Genomic DNA, 19353 nt, shown 5'->3' on the forward strand with positions numbered 1-19353 from the left:
AACTAGCATTTCTACAAGTGTCTTGATTTTGTTGAGAGGAAAAGATAGGCAAAGTCTTAGCTAAAGGTTTTATTCTGCAAGAAGGTATTCCAGTTACCAGGCTAGTTGAGGAGAGCTCTTTTTTTTTTTTTTCTAATATATGAAATTTATTGTCAAATTGGTTTCCATACAACACCCAGTGCTCTTCTCAAAGAGGAGAGCTCTTTTGATACTGTGCAAGAGGAATAGTGTTCTGTGAATGGACCATGTGAACCATACAAATATAACTCGCACTACACATTGCTTCTGTGGGCTAAACCCTCAGCACTCCACCGAGGAGAGTGAAGGAATGTCTGTACGTGCTAAGTGAGCCCCCAGTCCCATTGCTCTAGAGACCCATCGCATTCCCAGCCAACTACGAGTTGTTTGATTTATTCAAGAAGGAAATGTAAGAGACAGAAATCCAGACCAGCTGGCAGCTTCCTTGCATGTCTTTTAACAAGAGACACAGGGATGGGTGGAGTCCTTAAAAGGTAAGAATTTGGAGCATCTGGGTGGCTCAGTCGGTTGAGCATCCGACTCTTGATTTTGGGTCAGGTCATGATCCCAGGATTGTGGGATCAAGCCCTGCATCGGGCTCTGCGCTGAGTGTGGAGCCTGCTTAAGATTCTCTCTTTCTTGAGCCTAAATGTCCATCACCTGATGAATGGATAAAGAAATTGTGGTTTATATACACAATGGAGTACTATGTGGCAATGGGAAAGAATGAAATATGGCCCTTTGTAGCAACGTGGATGGAACTGGAGAGTGCGATGCTAAGTGAAATAAGCCATACAGAGAAAGACAGATACCATATGGTTTGACTCTTATGTGGATCCTGAGAAACTTAACAGAAACCCATGGGGGAGGGGAAGGAAAAAAAAAAAGAGGTTAGAGTGGGAGACAGCCAAAGCATAAGAGACTCTTAAAAACTGAGAACAAACTGAGGGTTGATGGGGGGTGGGAGGGAGGGGAGGGTGGGGGATGGGTATTGAGGAGGGCACCTTTTGGGATGAGCACTGGGTGTTGTATGGAAACCAATTTGACAATAAACTTCATATATTGAAAAAATTAATTAATAAAAAAAAAAAAGATTCTCTCTTTCTTGGGGCACCTGGGTGGCTCAGTCAGTTGAGCGTCCGATGTCAGCTCAGGTCATGATCTCACAGCTTGTGAGTTCGAGCCCTGTGTGGGGCTGTGCTGACAGCTGGGAGCCTGGAGCCTGCTTTGGATTCTGTGTCTCCCTCTCTCTCTGCCCCTACCCTTCTCATGCTCCATCTCTCTCTCTCTCTCTCTCTCTCTCTCTAAGATAAATAAATGTTAAAAAAAAAAAAAGATTCTCTCTCTCTCTCTCTCTCTCTCTCTCTCTTTCTCCCTCTGCCCTTCTCTCCTACTCTCTCTCTCTCTCTCAAATTAAAAAAGAAATAAGGTAAGAATTTGTGGGGAGCAGGTAGATTTTTCTTTTTTTTTTTTCAAGCAGGTAGATTTTTTGATAAATAATCTCTTTCATATCATTTTGAAGTGCTGTCATTTATATTACTTAATTTGAAAGGTTTCTGTGAAGTATCTGGGTAGGAAAAGTGATTTTTATACCCCTTCGTATATGGGGTGATTAAGGTCAGTGAAGATACGTCACTTGTCCAAGGTCACACAGCTGATCATTTGCAGATATGGGACTCAAATGTACATCTTTTCCATATTTTCTCTTTGGTTCTGGTGTCTTTTCCATTTCACCATGTTGGAAAATGCCCTGAAAAGGCAGACACGGAGGTGTGTGCACATGTATGCATGTGCATGTGTGTGTGTGTGTGTGTGTGTGTGTGTATGTTGAGGATGGATGGGGAAGAGGAGGATCAATGGGTCTAGAGAAGAAAAAAGATTTTAACTAAAATTCAGGCTGCCAGGCGCTGTATGAGGGAGTACAGATTGAAAACCCCCTCCTAAGAAAGGCTGGTCACCCTAGGCGGAGTGAAGGACCAGAGTTTTTACAAAGGCTGGGAGGGCACTGGGTGGGACCACAGGCAAATAAATGTAAGAGCATAAAGTGCTTTGTCAGTCAAGGACAAAGCAGCTGGGAATTGGCATTCGGAGGCTAATGGGATTGATCAAGAAATTGCTCTTTTGGAGGAGGTAGAATCTCCAAATGCAAGGGAGCTTGGTCTTTGGCCTGTGTAACTGCAGGGGCTGCTGGGAAATGTAGTCTCTAGCGAGGTGACTAGTGACCAGCTTCCAGCTCTGTGATTATGGAGGAAGGCAAGAAGGAATTTTGGTGAGGAGCTGGCAGTCTCCATCACAACGCCCAAACTAGATTTCCCAGGAGGCTTAGCCATCCCGAATGACGCTCCTGTGGCCCGCAGCACATCCTCAGAGAAGAATCTTCCTCCAGTCGCTTCGTTTGGGGAACCAGCAATGCTTAATGGGAGTATCAGTTACAGTCCGGTTCAGGTACATGTGACAGAAGACCTATCATAGCAGTGACCTAAGGAAAGTAAGTACTTGCTTTTTCCCGTCTCGTGTAAGAGAAGTTTATCGTATTAGTGATGTGTTAATGGTGTCAGGGACTCTTGTGATCCTCCTGTTCTGCCATCGCAGCATTTGGTTTCTTCCTCATTGTCCGGCCATCTCTTCACGTTCCCCCCTGACAAAAGGGATTTCCCAGAAGTCACAGCGCTTCCACTGACACCCCGTTGGTCAGAACCTGATCACACGGGGCACCTAGCTGCAAGGGAAGCTGAGGAATGTAACCTTTCTGGGCATTTATGAGCCTGGCTCCAAACTCAGGCTTCTTGTGCTGAGGAAGAAGGGGAGATCAGACATCGGGGAGCAGTGAGCAGTCTTCTGCTAGGGATCACGTGGCCCCGTGTCCCCGCCGGTCGCCTTTTCTTCCGCTCGAGTGTGTGTGTGCGTGTGCGGGCGCGTGCATGTGTGTTTCTCTGGCTGTGTCCAATTCTAAAATCCATCTTCATATTCAGGGTCATATTCATGGTCATATTCATGGTCAGGGTCGAGGAAACCAAAAGGTCTTGCTGGAGCGCTCAGAGTTTAGCAACAGCAGGAAGTCATAACCACCTCTGAAAGGGCGAGGGGGCAGAGCGGTCTCACCAAACCAGCCTGGCCAGAGCTTAGGGACATGGAAGAGGGACTGCCTGCCAGGAGGTTTAACTAGAATGAAGCCAGGGCAGGAGTAGCCCCGGGAGGCTGATAAATACCCTGACCTGTCTCTCCTCCCAACCTTAGATCTCCTGACGGTGCCCCACTTTGGCTGAGGCCAAGTGGAAGGCAGAGAGCAAGGGCTTCCAGGGAAAACAGTCCACAGAAAGCAGCCTTCTGGGGTGGGGGTGGGGTGCCTGGGTGGCTCAGTCGGTTGAGCATCTGACTCTCGATTTCGGCTCAGGTTGTGATCCCAGGGCTGTGGGATTGAGCCCCGGGTTGAGCTCTGCACTGAGCGTGGAGCCTGCTTGGGATTCTCTCTCTCTCTGTCTCTGTCTCTCTCTCTCTCTCTCTCTCTCTCTCTCTCTCTCTCCCCCTCCCCCGCTCATGCCCTCTCTCTTTGAAATTAAAAAAAAAAAAAAAAAAAAAAGCAGCCCCCTGGGGAACAGAGCAGGGCAAAGAAAGGCAGAAAATGGAACTGGGGGAAGCAACCCATACAGCATTATTATGACTCCCTTTTACAGGTAAGGAAATTGAGGCATGGAGGAGGTAAGTCACTTGCCCACCTGCTAAGCAACAGAGGGAGCACCCCCCTAGCTTCAGATGGGTGTCCTGAAGGAGAAGGCAGAGCGCAGGCCCGCGTGCCTTTCCCGTCTGTCTGCGCGGCACTCTGCGCACAGTAGGCATCTGATAAACGGTCAGTGGATGAAATCATTGGGCGAGGCATATTTTGGTGTGGGAGTAACTGTTTCCTCCTCACCGCTGCAGATTGCTGTCCCAAACCTCAGCGAGGCCGTGCAGGATGCAGACCTGCTGGTGTTTGTCATTCCCCACCAGTTCATTCACAGAATCTGTGATGAGATCACCGGGAGAGTGCCCAAGAAAGCCCTGGGAATCACCCTCATCAAGGTAACGTGCCTCTGACCCCAGTCGGAAGTGGGGCCGGATGTCGGACTTCGGTTACAGGGGAATTTCACATCCTCTCACGTCCATCTGTTGGAAATAGGATCTGAAAGGGAGGTTATGGCAGTTTTTTGTTTTCTTGTGTTTTTGTTTTAAAGATGCCTGGAAGGGAATCAATAACACATCCCAGGAGGCTAGCTGAGCTCAGCGTTGGGGGGGGGGGGGGGGCTCTCGATCACAGCGGGTTTTAGCGGTGGCAGTGATGTGAGGGTGAGCTCCTCCTGATGAACCTTCCTGTCCAGGACGTGGGTCTCTGCTGTGTTCTAGAAATCACTGGTGGTTTGTGTTGCTGGGAAATTAATCCTCATTTGTTTCCACTCCTGGATATATTCCCCAAAGAGGGAGTTTTTAACTAGAAGTCCACAAACCACCCCCAGAGGTCCACAGACAGAATTCATGTGGGGAGAAAAATTACGTTTTTATTCATTTTAACCTGTGACTAAAATGGGCATTTCTTTTGGTTTTGAATGCCAGCCACAAAGCCAGGTTTTCGGTCACAGTGGCATTAGGCAGTGCCTGTGGCCCTGCTCTCAGTAGAGGTCACGGGTATTTTCCTACCACTGTACAATGGCTTCAGCTATCTCCAGGTGTCATTTATGCTGATCACTACCTTGAAATTACGGTAATTGTTAAACCTGCCGCATCATCTTTCTAATTGCGTTAATAAAATAGCATGTATATTACTTTGTCACAAATTTGGTTTTGTTTTTTTAACACTTTGATAACTAAATTTCAACGTAATTGGCTTCCTGGGTAATCTCCTGCATTTTGCTTTATGCATATCAGATTCTGAGAAAGAGTCCATAAAACGATGCGGGGCCACATGGTAAAAAGGTTAGGAACCTCTAGAGAGACTGTGTTTTAGAGTGGTTCGTGGATGAATGTTCATGAAAGCAAACTGGAACAACTCACACGTCCGTCATCAATAGAATGGATAAATGAATAGTGGTAATACTCCATTGTGGTAAATAGGAACAAACCAGAGCATTCATGTGACCACATGGATGAATCTCTAAACTAATAATGTAGCACCAAACAGCACATCACAGACCAAAGGTACAGTTGCACTTACAGCCTTTCAAAAGCAGACATAATGGCCTCACATATTTAGGGATAGCTTTATGTGGCAGAATGGTCAAGAACAGAAGGGAGCAGAGTATACAGCCTTCAGGATAGTAGGGGTGAGGACCAGTAGTGAGAAGGAGGATGAACTTGGGAAGGGACACACAAGGCTTCAGTGGTGTAGGTCATGTTCTGGGTGGTTACGTGTGTTTATTTTCTTTGCGTTTTATTGTTACTCTTTTAACACTGTATACATGGTGTGTATGTTACTCTTGTAAGCGCTGTTTTTTTTTCACATTGCATACGCCATTGGTTGCCTGAATCTGTTACTTACAAAAGTGACCATGTCATCCCTCTTTCGTTCGGTCGTTTGTTTTCCCCTAACTTGTTGACATCCTTACAGGGCATAGACGAAGGTCCTGAGGGGCTAAAGCTCATCTCCGACATCATCCGGGAGAAGATGGGCATTGACGTCAGCGTGCTCATGGGAGCCAACATTGCCAGCGAGGTGGCTGCAGAGAAGTTCTGTGAGACCACCATCGGTGAGGTTGGCTGCAGGGCGGGGAGGGGCTGGGAGCCCAGACATTCGGTGTTTTAAAACACACATTTTCGATTTCTGTTATTTTTTGTAGCGGACTCTTCCTTGCCCCCATAACATTCCTGAAGTGAATATTCAGTGGGGTGGGGGTTTTATACAGGGAGGCCATTCTGGGCTACAAAAATGTTTCACCAGCCTCCAGAATGAAGGAAAGCCAGGAGGCCGTTCTGACCTGCCATGATCCAAAAATGCAAAGTTGCTTACACAGACAAACAGGTGATTACATCCATGGTGGGGCTGTCCTGGCATTAGAAAACCCAGATTTTTTAAATTCACAAATGCCAGTATCTGGATCCTCATTGGATTCCACTGCTCAGTTCGACAACCCATATACCAAAAATTGGAATGATAAAAATTGGTGGGGAGAATCCCTGTTTTCAGGTGAATAGTCCAAAGCTCAGTGAATAAGTTACCTGCCCCGTGGTCACATAACCAGTAGAGAACCCAGGCACGAATTTGGCCGTCCTGTTTCCTGAAATAGAAAGCTCTTTCTACTCTTCTACAACATTGGGGTTGTGAAGATTTTCACTTCTTTTAAAAAGGGCTTTGGAATTCTCAGGTGCCCACGTACCACATTAAAGGACTCGTAGAAAAGTAACAGGGCCGGATTTGCAGATGCCTTGCGCAAATTTAAGCTTATCTACCACTCCAGAACTTAATTCAACCCTTGTCAAACATACCAGCAATGTGAATGATTTCTCCGTGTGGCTTTGTAAAAGGAAGCTCTGAGAGAGATCAGGCATGGGAAAAGATAGCTCCAGATTCTTTCTTTTTTTTAATATGAAATTTATTGTCAAATTGGTTTCCACACGACACCCAGTGCTCATCCCAACAGGTGCCCTCCTCAGTGCCCATCCCCCCCCCCCCACCTCCCACCCCCCATCAACCCTCAGTTTATTCTCAGTTTTTAAGAGTCTCTTATCGTTTGGCTCTCTCCCTCTCTAACTTTTTTTTTTTTTTTCCTTTTCCTTCCCCTCCCCCATGGTCTTCTGTTAAGTTTCTCAGGATCCACATAAGAGTCAAACCATATGGTATCTGTCTTTCTCTGTATGACTTATTTCACTTAGCATAACACTCTCCAGTTCCATCCACGTTGCTACAAAAGGCCATATTTCATTCTCTCTCATTGCCACGTAGTACTCCATTGTGTATATAAACCACAATTTCTTTATCCATTCATCAGTTGATGGACATTTAGGCTCTTTCCATCATTTGGCTATTGTTGAAAGTGCTGCTGTAAACATTGGGGTACAAGTGCCCCTGTGCATCAGCACTCCTGTATCCCTTGGGTAAATTCCTAGCAGTGCTATTGCTGGGTCATAGGGTAGATCTATTTTTAATTTTTTGAGGAACCTCCACACTGTTTTCCAGAGTGGCTGCACCAGTTTGCATTCCCACCAGCAGTGCAAGAGGGTTCCCGTTTCTCCACATCCACACCAGCATCTGTTGTTTCCTGAGTTGTTCATTTTAGCCAATCAGACCGGCGTGAGGTGTGGTTTTGATTTGTATTTCCCTGATGAGGAGTGATGTTGAGCATCGTTTCATGTGTCAGTTGGCCATCTGGATGTCTTCTTTAGAAAAGTGTCTATTCATGTCTTCTGCCCATTTCTTCACCGGATTATTTGTTTTTCAGGTGTGGAGTTTGGTGAGTTCTTTATAGATTTTGGATACTATGTCATTTGCAAATATCTTTTCCCATTCCGTCGGTTGCCTTTTAGTTTTGTTGATTTGTTTCCTTTGCAGTGCAGGAGCTTTTTCTCTTCATGAGGTCCCAATAGTTCATTTTTGCTTTTAATTCCCTTGCCTTTGGAACCAGATTTTTATAGATGTCTGCAACTTAGAACATTGTTACTTCTTTTTCTTTTTCTTTTTAAGTGCATAGACATTGTGGAAAATAGGGATAATCAGACAAAGAACTCACAAAAAAAGGATATGAAATATAATAACATATACCTAAAACAGGGAGGAGAGGAGAGAAGAATGGGTTCAAACTTAAATGACCATAAACTTAATATAGACTGCTGTATGCAGATGTTATATACAAACCTAATGGTAACCATATATCAAAACCACGAATACATATGCAAAGAATAAAGGGAAAGAAATCCAAATATATTACTAAACAAAATTAGCAAAACATGAAAGGGAGAAAAACAAGAAAGGATCAGAGAAAATCTTCAGGAACAACCACAAAACAAGTAATAAAATGGCAATAAATACATATCTATCAATAATTACTTTGAATGTAAATGGACTAAATGCTGCAGTCAAAAGACATAGGGTGTCAGAACGGATAAAAAAACAAGACCCATATATGTTGCCTACATCGATATGCAGATCTAAAGACACCTGCAGACCAAAAGCACGGGGATGCAGAACCATCTATCATGCAAATGGATGTCAAAAGAAAGCTGAAATAGCAATCTTATACTGGACAAAATAGACTTTAGAACAAACACCCGTAGGAGCACCTGGGTGCCTCAGTTGGTTGAACTTCAGACTTTGGCTCAGGTCATGGTCTTGCAGTTTGTGAGTTTGAGCCCCACATCAGACTCTGTGCTGACAGCTCAGAGCCTGGAGCCTGCTTCGGATTCTGTGTCTCCCTCTCTCTCTCTGCCCTGCCCCTCCTTGCATGTGTGCATATGCGCTCGCTCTCTCTCTCTCTCTCAAAAATAAAGAAACATTTAAAAAAACATTTAAACCAAACACTGTAAGGGGTACCTGGGTGGCTCAGTTAGTTGAGCATCTGACTTCAGCTCAGGTCATGATCTCACTACTTGGGAGTTCGAACCCTGCATCAGACTCACTGCTGTCAGTGCAGAGTCAGCTTTGGATCCTGTGTCCCCCTGTCTCTCTGCCCCTCCCCCACTTGCATTGTCTCTCTCAAAAAATAAACATTAAAAAAAAATCACTGTAGGGGCGCCTGGGTGGCACATTTGGTTAAGCGTCCGACTTTGGCTCAGGTCATGATCTCACCATTCAGAGTTTGAGCCCCGCGTCAGGCTCTCTGCTGACAGCTCAGAGCCTGGAGCCTGCTTCAAATTTTGTGTCTCCCTCTCTCTCTGCCCCTCCACCGCTCATGCTTTGTCTGTCTCTGTCTCTCAAAACTAAATAAACATTAAAAAACAAACAAAAAAAAACCACACACACTGTAATAGGACACAAAGAAGGACACTATGTGTCATAAAGGGGACAGTCTAACAAGAAGATACAACAATTGTAAATATTTTTGTAAACGTGGGAGTATCCATATATAAAAAACAGCTAATAACAAACAACTAATTGATAATGATACAGTAATACTAGGGGGCTCTATCAGTCCACTTACATCAATGGACAGATCATCTAAACAGAAAATCAACAAGGAAACGAGGCTTTGAATGACACACTGAAACAGATTGATTTAACAGATGTATTCAGAACATTCCATCCTAAAAGAGCAAAATACACATTCTTTTCAAGTGCACATAGGACATTCTCCAGAATAGATAACATATTAGCCCACAAAACGGGCCTCAGCAAATACAAGAAGGTTGATATCGTACCATGTACCTTTTCTGCCCACAACACTATGAAACTAGAAGTCAACCAGAAGAAAAAAATCTGGAAAGACCACAGATACATGGAGGTTAAATAACATACTACTAAACAAGGAATGGGTTAACCAGGAAATCAGGAAATGAAAAAGTATGTGAAAACAAATGAAAATGAAAACACAAAGGTCCAAAACCTCTGCAATGCAGCAAAAGCAGTTCTAAGAAGGAAGTTTATAGCAATCCAGGTCTACCTCAGGAAGCAAGAAAAATCTCAAACAACCTAAACTTACACCTAAAAGAGCTAGAAGAACAATAAACAAAACCTAAAACCAGCAGAAGGAAGGAGATAATAAAGATTAGAGCAGAAATAAATTATATAGAAACTAAAAAAAAAATCAGTAGAACAGATCAATGAAACCAGGAGCTGGTTCTTTGAAAAAATCAATAAAATTTATAAACCCTTAGCCAGATTTATCAAGACAAAAAGAGAAAGAACACAAACAAAATCACAAATGAGAGGGGAGAAATAATAGTCAACACCACAGAAATATAAGCAATTAGAAGAGAATAGTATGAAAAACTAAGTGCCGACAAATTGGACAAACTGGAAGAAATGGGTCAATTCCTAGATGCTTATAAACTGTCAAAACTGAAACAGAAATAAGTAGAAAACTTGAACAGACCAATAACCAGACAAGAAATTGAATCAGTAATCAAAAAACTCCCGTGGGGCACCTTGGGTGGCTTAGTCAATTAAGCCTCCGACTCTTGATTTCTGCCCAGATCATGATCTCACAATCACAAGATAAGGCCCTGCGTTGGGCTCCACACTGACAGCATGGACCCTACTTGGGATTCCTTCCCTCTCTCTCTGTCCCTACCCCCGTGTGTGCCCTCTCTCTCTCTCTCTCTCTCTCTCTCTCTCTCTCTCTAAATTAGTAAATAAACATTTAAAAACAAAACCCACCTCCCAACAAACAAAAGTCCAGAGCCAGTTGGCTTCAGGCGAATTCTACCAAATATTTAAAGAAGAGTTGATATCTGTTCTTCTTAAACTACTCAAAAAAAAAAAAAAAAAATGGAAGGAAATCTTCCAGATTTATTCTATGAGGCAAGCATTACCATGATACCAAAACCAGATAAAGACACCACTAAAAAAGAATTACAGGGGTCCCTGGATGGCTCAGTCGGTTAAGCATCTGACTTCAGCTCAGGTCATGATCTCGCAGTTCATGAGTTCGAGCCCTGTGTCAGGCTTTGTGCCGACCACTCGGAGTCTGGAGACTGCTTTTGATTCTGTGTGTGTGTGTGTGTGTGTGTGTGTGTGTGTGTGTGTCTGTTACTCCCCTGCTTGCACTCACTCTCTCAAAAATAAATAACGATTTTAAAAAATTGAAAAAAGAGAGAACTACAGACCAGTATCCCTGATGAACATAGATGTAAAAATTCTTAAGAAAATACTAGCAAACCAAATTCAACAATACATTAAACAGATTGTTCACCATGATCATGTGGGATTTATTCCTGGGTTGCAAGGGTGGTTCAATATTTGCAAATCAGCCAATGTGATACTTCACATAAGTAAGAGAAAGGATAAGACCACATGGTCATTTCAACAGGTACAGAAAAGCACTTGACAAAGTACAACATCCATTCATGATAGAAACCTCAAGAAAGTAAATTTAGAGGGAACATACGTCAACATAATAAAGGCCATATGTGAAAAACTCGCAGCTAACATCATCCTTAATAGGGAAAAACAGAGCTTCTCCCCTAAGGTCAGGAAGAAGACGAGGATAAGGATGTCTACTCTCACAACTTTTATTCAACATAGTACTGCCAGTCCTGGCCACAGCAGTCAGACAACAAAAAGAAAAGGAATCCAGATCTGTAAGGAAGAAGTAAAACTTGGACTATTTGCAGATGACATGATACTCCACCAAAAACCTCCACCATGAGCTCACATGAACTCACTAAAGTCACAGGGTACAAAATCAATGTACAGAAATCTGTTGCGTTTCTGTACACCAATAATAAAGTAGTAGAAAGAGAAATTAAGAGAGCAATCCCATCGAATCCCATTGCATCAGAAATAAGATACCTAGGAGTAAACCTAACCAAAGAGGTAAAAGATCTGTACTCTGGAAACTATAAACCATTGATGAAAGAGACTGAAGATGACACGAATAGAAAGACATTCCATGCTCATGAATTAGAAGAACAGTATTGTTAAAATGTCTATCCTACCTAGAGCAATCTACACATTTAATGACATCCCTGTCAAAATACCAACAACATTTTTCACAGAACTAGAACAAAGTACCCTAAAATTTGTATAGTGCCACAAAAGACCCTGAACAACCAAAGCAGTCTTGGAAAAGGAAAGCAAAGTTGGAGGCATCACATTTCCAGACTTCAAGTTTTATTACAAAGCAGTAGTAACCAAAACTCTATGGTACTGGCACAAAAATAGACACATAGATCAGTGGAACAGAATAGAAATCCCAGAGATAAGTTCACAATTGTATGGTCAATCTTTGACAAAGGAGGAAAGAATATACAAGGGGAAAACGACAGTCTCTTTAACAACTGGTGCTGGGAAAACTGGACAGTTATCTGCAAAAGAATGAAACTAGACCACTTTCTTACACCAGGTGCAAAAATAAATTCAAAATGGATTACAGCCCTAAATGTGAGACCTAAAACCATAGAATTCCTAGAAGAGAGCACAGGCAGTAATTTCTTTGACATCAGCCATAGCAACTTCTTTCTAAATATGTTGTCTGAGGCAAGGAAAACAAAAGGGAAAATAAACTACTGGGACTACATCGAAATTAAAAGCTCCTGCACAATGAAGGAAATAATCAACAAAACTAAAAGGCACCCGACTGAATGGGAGAAGATATTTGCAAATGACATATCTGGTAAAGGGTTAGTATCCAAAATATGTAAAGAACTTCTACATCTCAACCCCTCCAACACAAATAATCCAATTAAAAAATGGGCAGAAGACCTGAACAGACATTTCTCCAAAGAAGACATCCAGATGGCCAACAGACATGAAAAGACACTCAACGTGACTAATCATCGGGGAAATGCAAATCAAAACTATAGTGAGCCACACCTCACACCTTAGCCACATTTAGAATGGCTAAAATCAACAACACAAGAAACAACAGGTGTTGGTGAGGATGTGGAGGAGGGAACCCTCTTGCATCATTGGTGGGAATGCAAACTGGTGCAGCCACTGTGGAAAACAGTATAAAGTTTCCTCAAAAAGTCAAAAATAGAACTACCCTATGACCCAGCAATCTCACTACTAAGTATTTACCCAAAAAAATACAAGAACATATGTTTATTGCAGTATTATTTACAGTAGGCAAGATATGGAAGCAGCCCAAGTGTCCATTGGTTGATGAGTGGGCAAAGATGTGAGATATCTATATATCTATAATGGAATGCAGTATTACTCAGCCACGAAAAAGAATGAAATCTTGCCATTTGCAACAATATAGAGAGAGTATAATGCTAAGCAAAATATGTCAGAGAAAGATAAATGCCATATGATTTCACTCATATGTGGAATTTAAGAGAAAACAAGCAAAGGGAAAAAATGAGAAAGAGAGACAGATCAAGAAACAGACTCTTAATTATAGAGACCTGATGATGGTTACCAGAGGGGTGGGGGGATGGGTTATATAGGTGATGGGGATTAGGGAGTGCATTTGTGATGAGCACTGGGTGATGTATAGAAGTGCTGAATCACTATATCGTACACCTGAAACTAATATAACACGGTGTGTTAACTATCTGGACTTAAAATAAAACTTTAAGAGAGTTAAAAACAATAAGAACATTCAGCAAATCTTAAGGAGTTATAGCGACTTACCCAAGATTATACAGGTAGTCATCGGTTGAGCCAGGATTTGGATCGGGACTGTCTGACTCCAAGCTCGTTCTCTTTAGATACATGTAACAGTGTCCTTTATAGTGGGTTCCTAACTCGCCAGTAACTCAGGATCATTCCTGGGAAGGAAGATACAAGGGTTCATCTAATCTCTGGGCCCACCTCTGGAGCTCCTCTGCACGGAAGGGGGCTAGTTCTCTTCACAGACAGATCCACGGGGCCTCCGGCAGTTACAGGCTAGCAGCACAGGAAGGAGCTTCTGGAGTCCTTCAGTCCATTCCCTGCTTGGTAGATGAAGAGTGAGTTACTTACACAAGATCACCTGGGCAGAAGGGAATAGTCTCGAATCTGCTGTCCACCTAACACTGCCCTACTGGAAGATACTGTGAACTTTGCTGGTTGATCTAATTTATTTAGCAAATAGTTTAACAGATTGGAGCCATTTATATAAAATCGCGAGATCGATCGCTTTTAATCAAATACAGTCTGACACAGTATGAAGTAGCCAAGGATAGGTCTGTCGTGCATACATCCTGCAGCCTTAATCACCAAATGGCCAACCCCTCACATTTATCACAAGAAGCATTAAACTTATATAACCTATTTTCTGTGCCAACACTGAACAGTAAGAAATTAGGGAATAAGGTAATCTGTCTTGTCACAGGAATTGTTCATATGAAAAAGGAAAAACGTGAAATTTCCACATGCATTTGCCAGACTGAAAATGTGGTAGCAATAGCATCAATTAAAAAAACAAAAAAAGATTGTGATTTTCCTCTTCCCAAAGGGAATCCCTGTTAGCAGTTTCTAAGGATCCTTCCAGGAAAAAAAAAAAAAATTAGTCAATATGTAGGTTTTATTCTTTCAGTATTAATTCTTTTATCCATCTGTGATTTTGGTGTAGCCTGTGAAATTATGTCATTCCTTTTATTTAAAAACAGTTGTTTGTTCCAACTCAGTCCTGTTTGCCAATAATAAATCGGCAATCAGTTTTGGCGATCAGTTTGACGTGGAAATGTTGGGGTTCAGGAGCAAACAGTCAAGTAAGAATTCTTGAGACATCTTTGGTGCAAATAGGTGGTTTTCTTAAAGTAAATAAACATTTAAAACATTTTTAAAAATGGAAAAGATCATTTAGTACTGCTGTCTAATAAAATGTTAGTCATGAGACCCTTTAGATGTGTAGCACTGGGCCATATGCTTGAAGGATGATTAGTAACATATATCTTGGGGGGATAGAGATAAAGGAAGTTTCCAAAGGAATTTTCTTTTTGTGTTTATTTATTTTGAGAGAGAGAGAGAGAGCTTGAGCAGGGGAGCAGCAGAGAGAGGGAGACAGAGAATCCCAAGCAGGCTCTGCACTGCCCACACGGAGCCCGATGTGGGGCTGGAACCCACAAACCGCGAGATCATGACGTGAGCCAAAACCAAGAGTCAGACACTCAACCAATTGAGCCACCCAGGGGCCTCCCAAAGGAATTTTTATATGTTAAAGTAGACTTACAGGATCCTGGAAGTCAGGATACTGTTAAGCTAAGATGTCCTTTTGCCCTTAGCGAAGTATCGACATCAAGGCAGCTGAGTCCCTAGAGGAAGGTCACTCAGCCCCTCTCAAGGACTTGTCAATGGGCTGCAAGTTGTAAGGAAAAGTTCATTTTTTCTTTTGCCTTTGTCCCCCACATTAAGTTGGTTGCAAATGGCTAGTTGCCATCATTCTTCTGTAAGGCTGAGATGTCCTCTCCAGTCCTTGATTGAAACCTGTGTCTACCTATAGATTTTAGCTAGAATTTTTACATACCTCTAAGCCCTAGTCATTGTAACAAAGCTTCTAGTTGGGTACATTAGGCTCTTTTGGTTTGTAAAATCAGACAAATGCACACAAGGTTGTGTCTCTTTCCCTCTGTATTCTATTTATCCAGTGTGCCCTCTGCCTTCTCTCTGGATTGGATAATGGTTGGCAAGAGTGACTTGAATTAAATTAAGTAAAACACTGAAAGGAACAGAGAACATAAAGGTGATAATGCCTAAATTATCTTATATAACCTGAATTAACCACGAGGAAATAACCAGACAAGCCCAAAGGATGTGTTACAAAACGGTTCGTTTGCATTCTTCAAAAATGCCAGTGTCATGAAAGAATGAAAGGCTAAGGAGTGGTCCTGGAGTAACTGTGACTCAAGAGATGTGACTACCAAATGCAGTGGGATCCTGGGTTGGGGGAGGGGGGGAAAGATGTCATGGCTGCCAACCTTGCAGTAATTGGCGAGATTCGAATAGAGGAGTTGCATGTTAGATAATTGTATCAACATTAACTTCCTGCATTGGATGGTTGCCACGGAGGTTAATCCAGATCTCCTTTCTTGATAATATTAGCAACCAACTCATTCTTAGCTATGGTAGATTCAGGAGTTTTAGCCCCCTTGAATCTTCTGTGGAGGAAGATGGAAAAAACAGCCTTGTTTTCAGGATCTTGTAAAAATACTAACCAGCACGCTGAACTGTGGTGCCCCCTTGCGGTGAGAGTTCCCTTCATTCTTGGGACTGGCTTCACAAAACTCTTAGAGACTTACCGTCACCTCACGAATATTTTTCGAAACCTATTATGTATCCAGCATCTGCTAAGTGTCAAGGATTCATAAGCTCCTTCTGGAGCTTCCGAATACACAAACAAATATGGAATCACAACTGCAAGAGGGTTTTGAAGGAGACTTTGTAAACAGGCTGATTATCTCTAAAGCTTGGCATGAAAGAGAAGGGAGATATCCCTGTCTTTTGGTTCATACCGAGTTTGGGGCAGCCCTTCTCCATGGCTGTTGGGATTACCCGTTCTGGTCTGGGTCCCTGCTTGCCTTACCACTACTTAGGACTGGTAATAACACAGTTAGTGCTTTCCTGTCTGGGACTTAAAATAATAATTTTCTCGAAGTTACATCTGACAAAAGGTGGGATTGCTGTAAACCAAGCCCACTTCTCTAAGGGACACTGTATGTAATTTGCAGCCACAGAGGAACCGACAGACCCCACCTGTACCAGTGGCACGTGGAGAGCACCTTCCTCCCTGCCTGTCTTGTCTGTCACGTTGCTCAAACAGCACCTCGCTTCCAGCAATCGCAGACAGCTGGATTGTAGTGACTTGAGCGAAGGGCTCGTCTGTGATGCTTAACGATCGTCCTTCATGCTGGAGGCTCTGAGCCGTGGCCCACGGTGAGGGACACAGGAGAAAGACCGTGATGATGTCATGATGTGGAGGCGGGGGGGGGGGGGGTCGAGTTTACCCAACCCAGGTGATGAAACAGGATGGCACAGAATCACCCGCGTGGTCTGCTAGACTGTTTGAAAAAGGAAGACGACCGTTTGCTCAAACTGACACAGTTCTAATATTTGGAGAACTCAGCTAAATCATAGATAATAGCAATGCTTGTGGAATAGAAAATGTGTTTCTGAGTATTGGGTGTAGACATTTTAAACATTTCATTGTGGGAAATTTATTTAAACAAAACAAACAGAAGGAGGCAGAACGTGGTCATGAACCCCATGTAGGCGTCCCTCACCTTCCACTCCCCCCTGGATTCTTTTCACATATTAATTATGGATGTACTCGTAATTGCTGACAATCACTTCTTTTCTGCATTGGAAAAATACAGCTCTGTGATTTTTTTTTTGTTTTTTTTCTGCTCTATCCACTCCCACCCCCCACCCCCCACCCCCCACCCCCGCCACACTCAGGAAGCATAGCATAGAGACTCAGAGCACCTGGGGTAGAATTGGGCTCTGTCTCCTCTGAGCTGTGTGATCCTGGGCAAGTTGGTAAACCTCTCTGGGCCCCCTGTCTGTAAACGGGGAGAATCAGCCATAAGCATGTGTCAGCTATCCCCATCGTCATTATATAGAACCTCTGTGTGCTCTAATAGGCTGTTTTCACACCCGCTTCTTATTTAACCCCACAGCAGTCCTGAGAGTGCCCGACGGTTCACTCATGAGGGAGTTGAGCCTGCAGGAGGTTAAATCAGGAGTTTGCAAACTTGTCTGCAGGAGTCACCTGGGGCCCTTCACAAGTTACTGATGCCTGCTGCCCTGGAGACTGATTTAATTGGCCTGGGATGTGGCCTGGGCTTCGGTACAGTTAAAGGTCCCCAGGTGATGGTAATGTGCAGAGACCCGCGTGGGACCGAGCTTGTGGACCTAGAGGTGGGCAGAGCCCAAATCGGATAGTGCTCAGTGAGCTTTCCGCCGTCTCTGTGTGACTTGAGAGCCAGGACTTGGCTGGGAAGTTTTATGATCTGATTTCCAGAGCCTTCCCAGAGCTGAGCCCCACGCCGCACCGTCACCCATCAGAGCAGATTTCACACCAGGCTTTACGTGTAAAGTTTTGTTTGAGTCTTAATCCTGAGTTCCTAAACAAAACATGAGAAAGCGTCCCTCCCATTCCAGGCACGGACGTGGCGGTTGCAAAAGCAAGTACTCTTCTGAATGCATTTGCATCTTCCACTATTTAGTCCATGAACACAGTTGTTGGCGTCTGTATGGGTTCTCTCTCGCCATCCTGATGCTAAGTAAGATCGCAGAATCTCGGTGGCCTAGAGCACAGCTGACACCCGTGGGTCCCCTGGGGGTCGGCTGCTCTCAGCTGGGTGTTTCTCCGCTCCGTGTGTCTGTCATCTTCCTGCTCGGCCCAAGGGGCTAGCCGGGGAATGTTCTCACGGTGAAGGCAGCGGTACAAGGAAACCAGCCCCACTTCTGCACAAGCCGACTGCAAGACCTCCTGCGTCACGTCGGCTAGTGTCCCGTTGACCACAGCAAATCACATGACCGAGCCCAAAGTTAAGAGGTGCGGAAATATGTCCCACTTGCTTTGAGTCCAGGCACTTCGTGTGGTCAAGCCTAACATTAGTGGAAAGGAATGCACTCGTCCCCGTGGAAAGGACGGGGTGGGTGGTTTGAACACAAATCTGTTACAGATGTAAACGTAGACGTTGGTCCATAGGTGTTTGTGGTAGCAGAAAGTCGCTAGGTATTAAACATTGAAAGATACTTAGATAAAATAGAATACACTTCCCCAGGAAAAGAGAAAGCTGCTATTTAAGATGATGTAGAAACTATGTCAGTGAAAATTATTCATGCCATAAAATGGAGAGAGCAGATTATGAAACCACATATATATTATGTTGCCAATTCGGAGAAGAACTATGTCTATTCATATTTCAGGAACTTAAAGATGTGTGCCAAATTGTTAATGATCATCTGGGGTAGAATTATGGAATATTTTTATTTTCAAGTTCTATTCCTCTGAATTTGCTACATTTTCTGTGATACATATACATATCGTAGTAAGAAAAACATTTTAAACCGGGTTAGATGGGGAAGCTAAGATTCCGCATTCCTCTCAATTGCCTTTTTTTGGTAACCTTTCCATAGGCAGCAAGATAATGGAGAATGGCCTTCTCTTCAAAGAACTTCTGCAGACTCCGAATTTTCGAATTACTGTGGTTGATGATGCAGACACCGTCGAACTTTGCGGTGCTCTGAAGGTAAAGTCAGCCTTGTTATTTCTGCTCGAGGAGCTAATTGCGGCCGGCCACTGTTAGCGGTGTTGAATCTGAGCCTGAAGAGTGAGCTCTGTGTTCATGCCTGCGCTTCAGCGAAGAATAGTGAATTGAGAGCCTTGTGTATCACTTCCGGCCTTGCCCCAGCCTTTCCTGGGTGGTGGGAAGTTCCTCTCCCACTGGGGTTTGCTTTTACTTGGAAATGTGGGGAAAGTGTGGTGTTTTATTCTTTGGGAAACTGGCAGCATTAATATTTAAAAAGCGTGGAAAGTCTCTTGATTGTAGAATTTTACCAGAGACCAAAGCATTCCATTAATTCATATATTTCTCTCCTATGTTGTCTTGAGCCGGAAAGGGACTTCTTGCCTCTGGATTATGCTACTCGGTTGCTTTGATAGTTTGGTTGGTTGTTGTTTTTAATGGAAAAATAGTCTGCTGCTGACAAAGGTTTTTCCAAGAATGGTTTAAAAAGATTTTTTTTTTAATGTGTATTTATTTTTAAGAGAGAAAGAGACACAGAGCATGAGCGGGGGAAGGAGTAGAGAGAGAGGGAGACACAGAATCCCAAGCAGGCTC

At 43.4% G+C, this 19353-nt stretch overlaps 1 protein-coding gene across 1 annotated transcript in view; it reads left to right on the top strand.

Moving 5' to 3' along the window:
• Positions 1–19353, top strand: part of GPD1L (glycerol-3-phosphate dehydrogenase 1 like) — a 56378-nt gene that overhangs the window by 17232 nt on the left and 19793 nt on the right. The window contains exons 3-5 of the mRNA XM_042998998.1: positions 3937–4077; positions 5597–5735; positions 18650–18762. Coding sequence (XP_042854932.1) covers positions 3937–4077; positions 5597–5735; positions 18650–18762 — 393 coding nt within the window. The remainder of the gene's footprint in view (positions 1–3936; positions 4078–5596; positions 5736–18649; positions 18763–19353) is intronic.

The sequence above is a fragment of the Panthera tigris genome, chromosome C2 (genome assembly GCF_018350195.1).
Source record: "Panthera tigris isolate Pti1 chromosome C2, P.tigris_Pti1_mat1.1, whole genome shotgun sequence".
NCBI classification, from domain to species: Eukaryota; Metazoa; Chordata; class Mammalia; order Carnivora; family Felidae; genus Panthera; species Panthera tigris.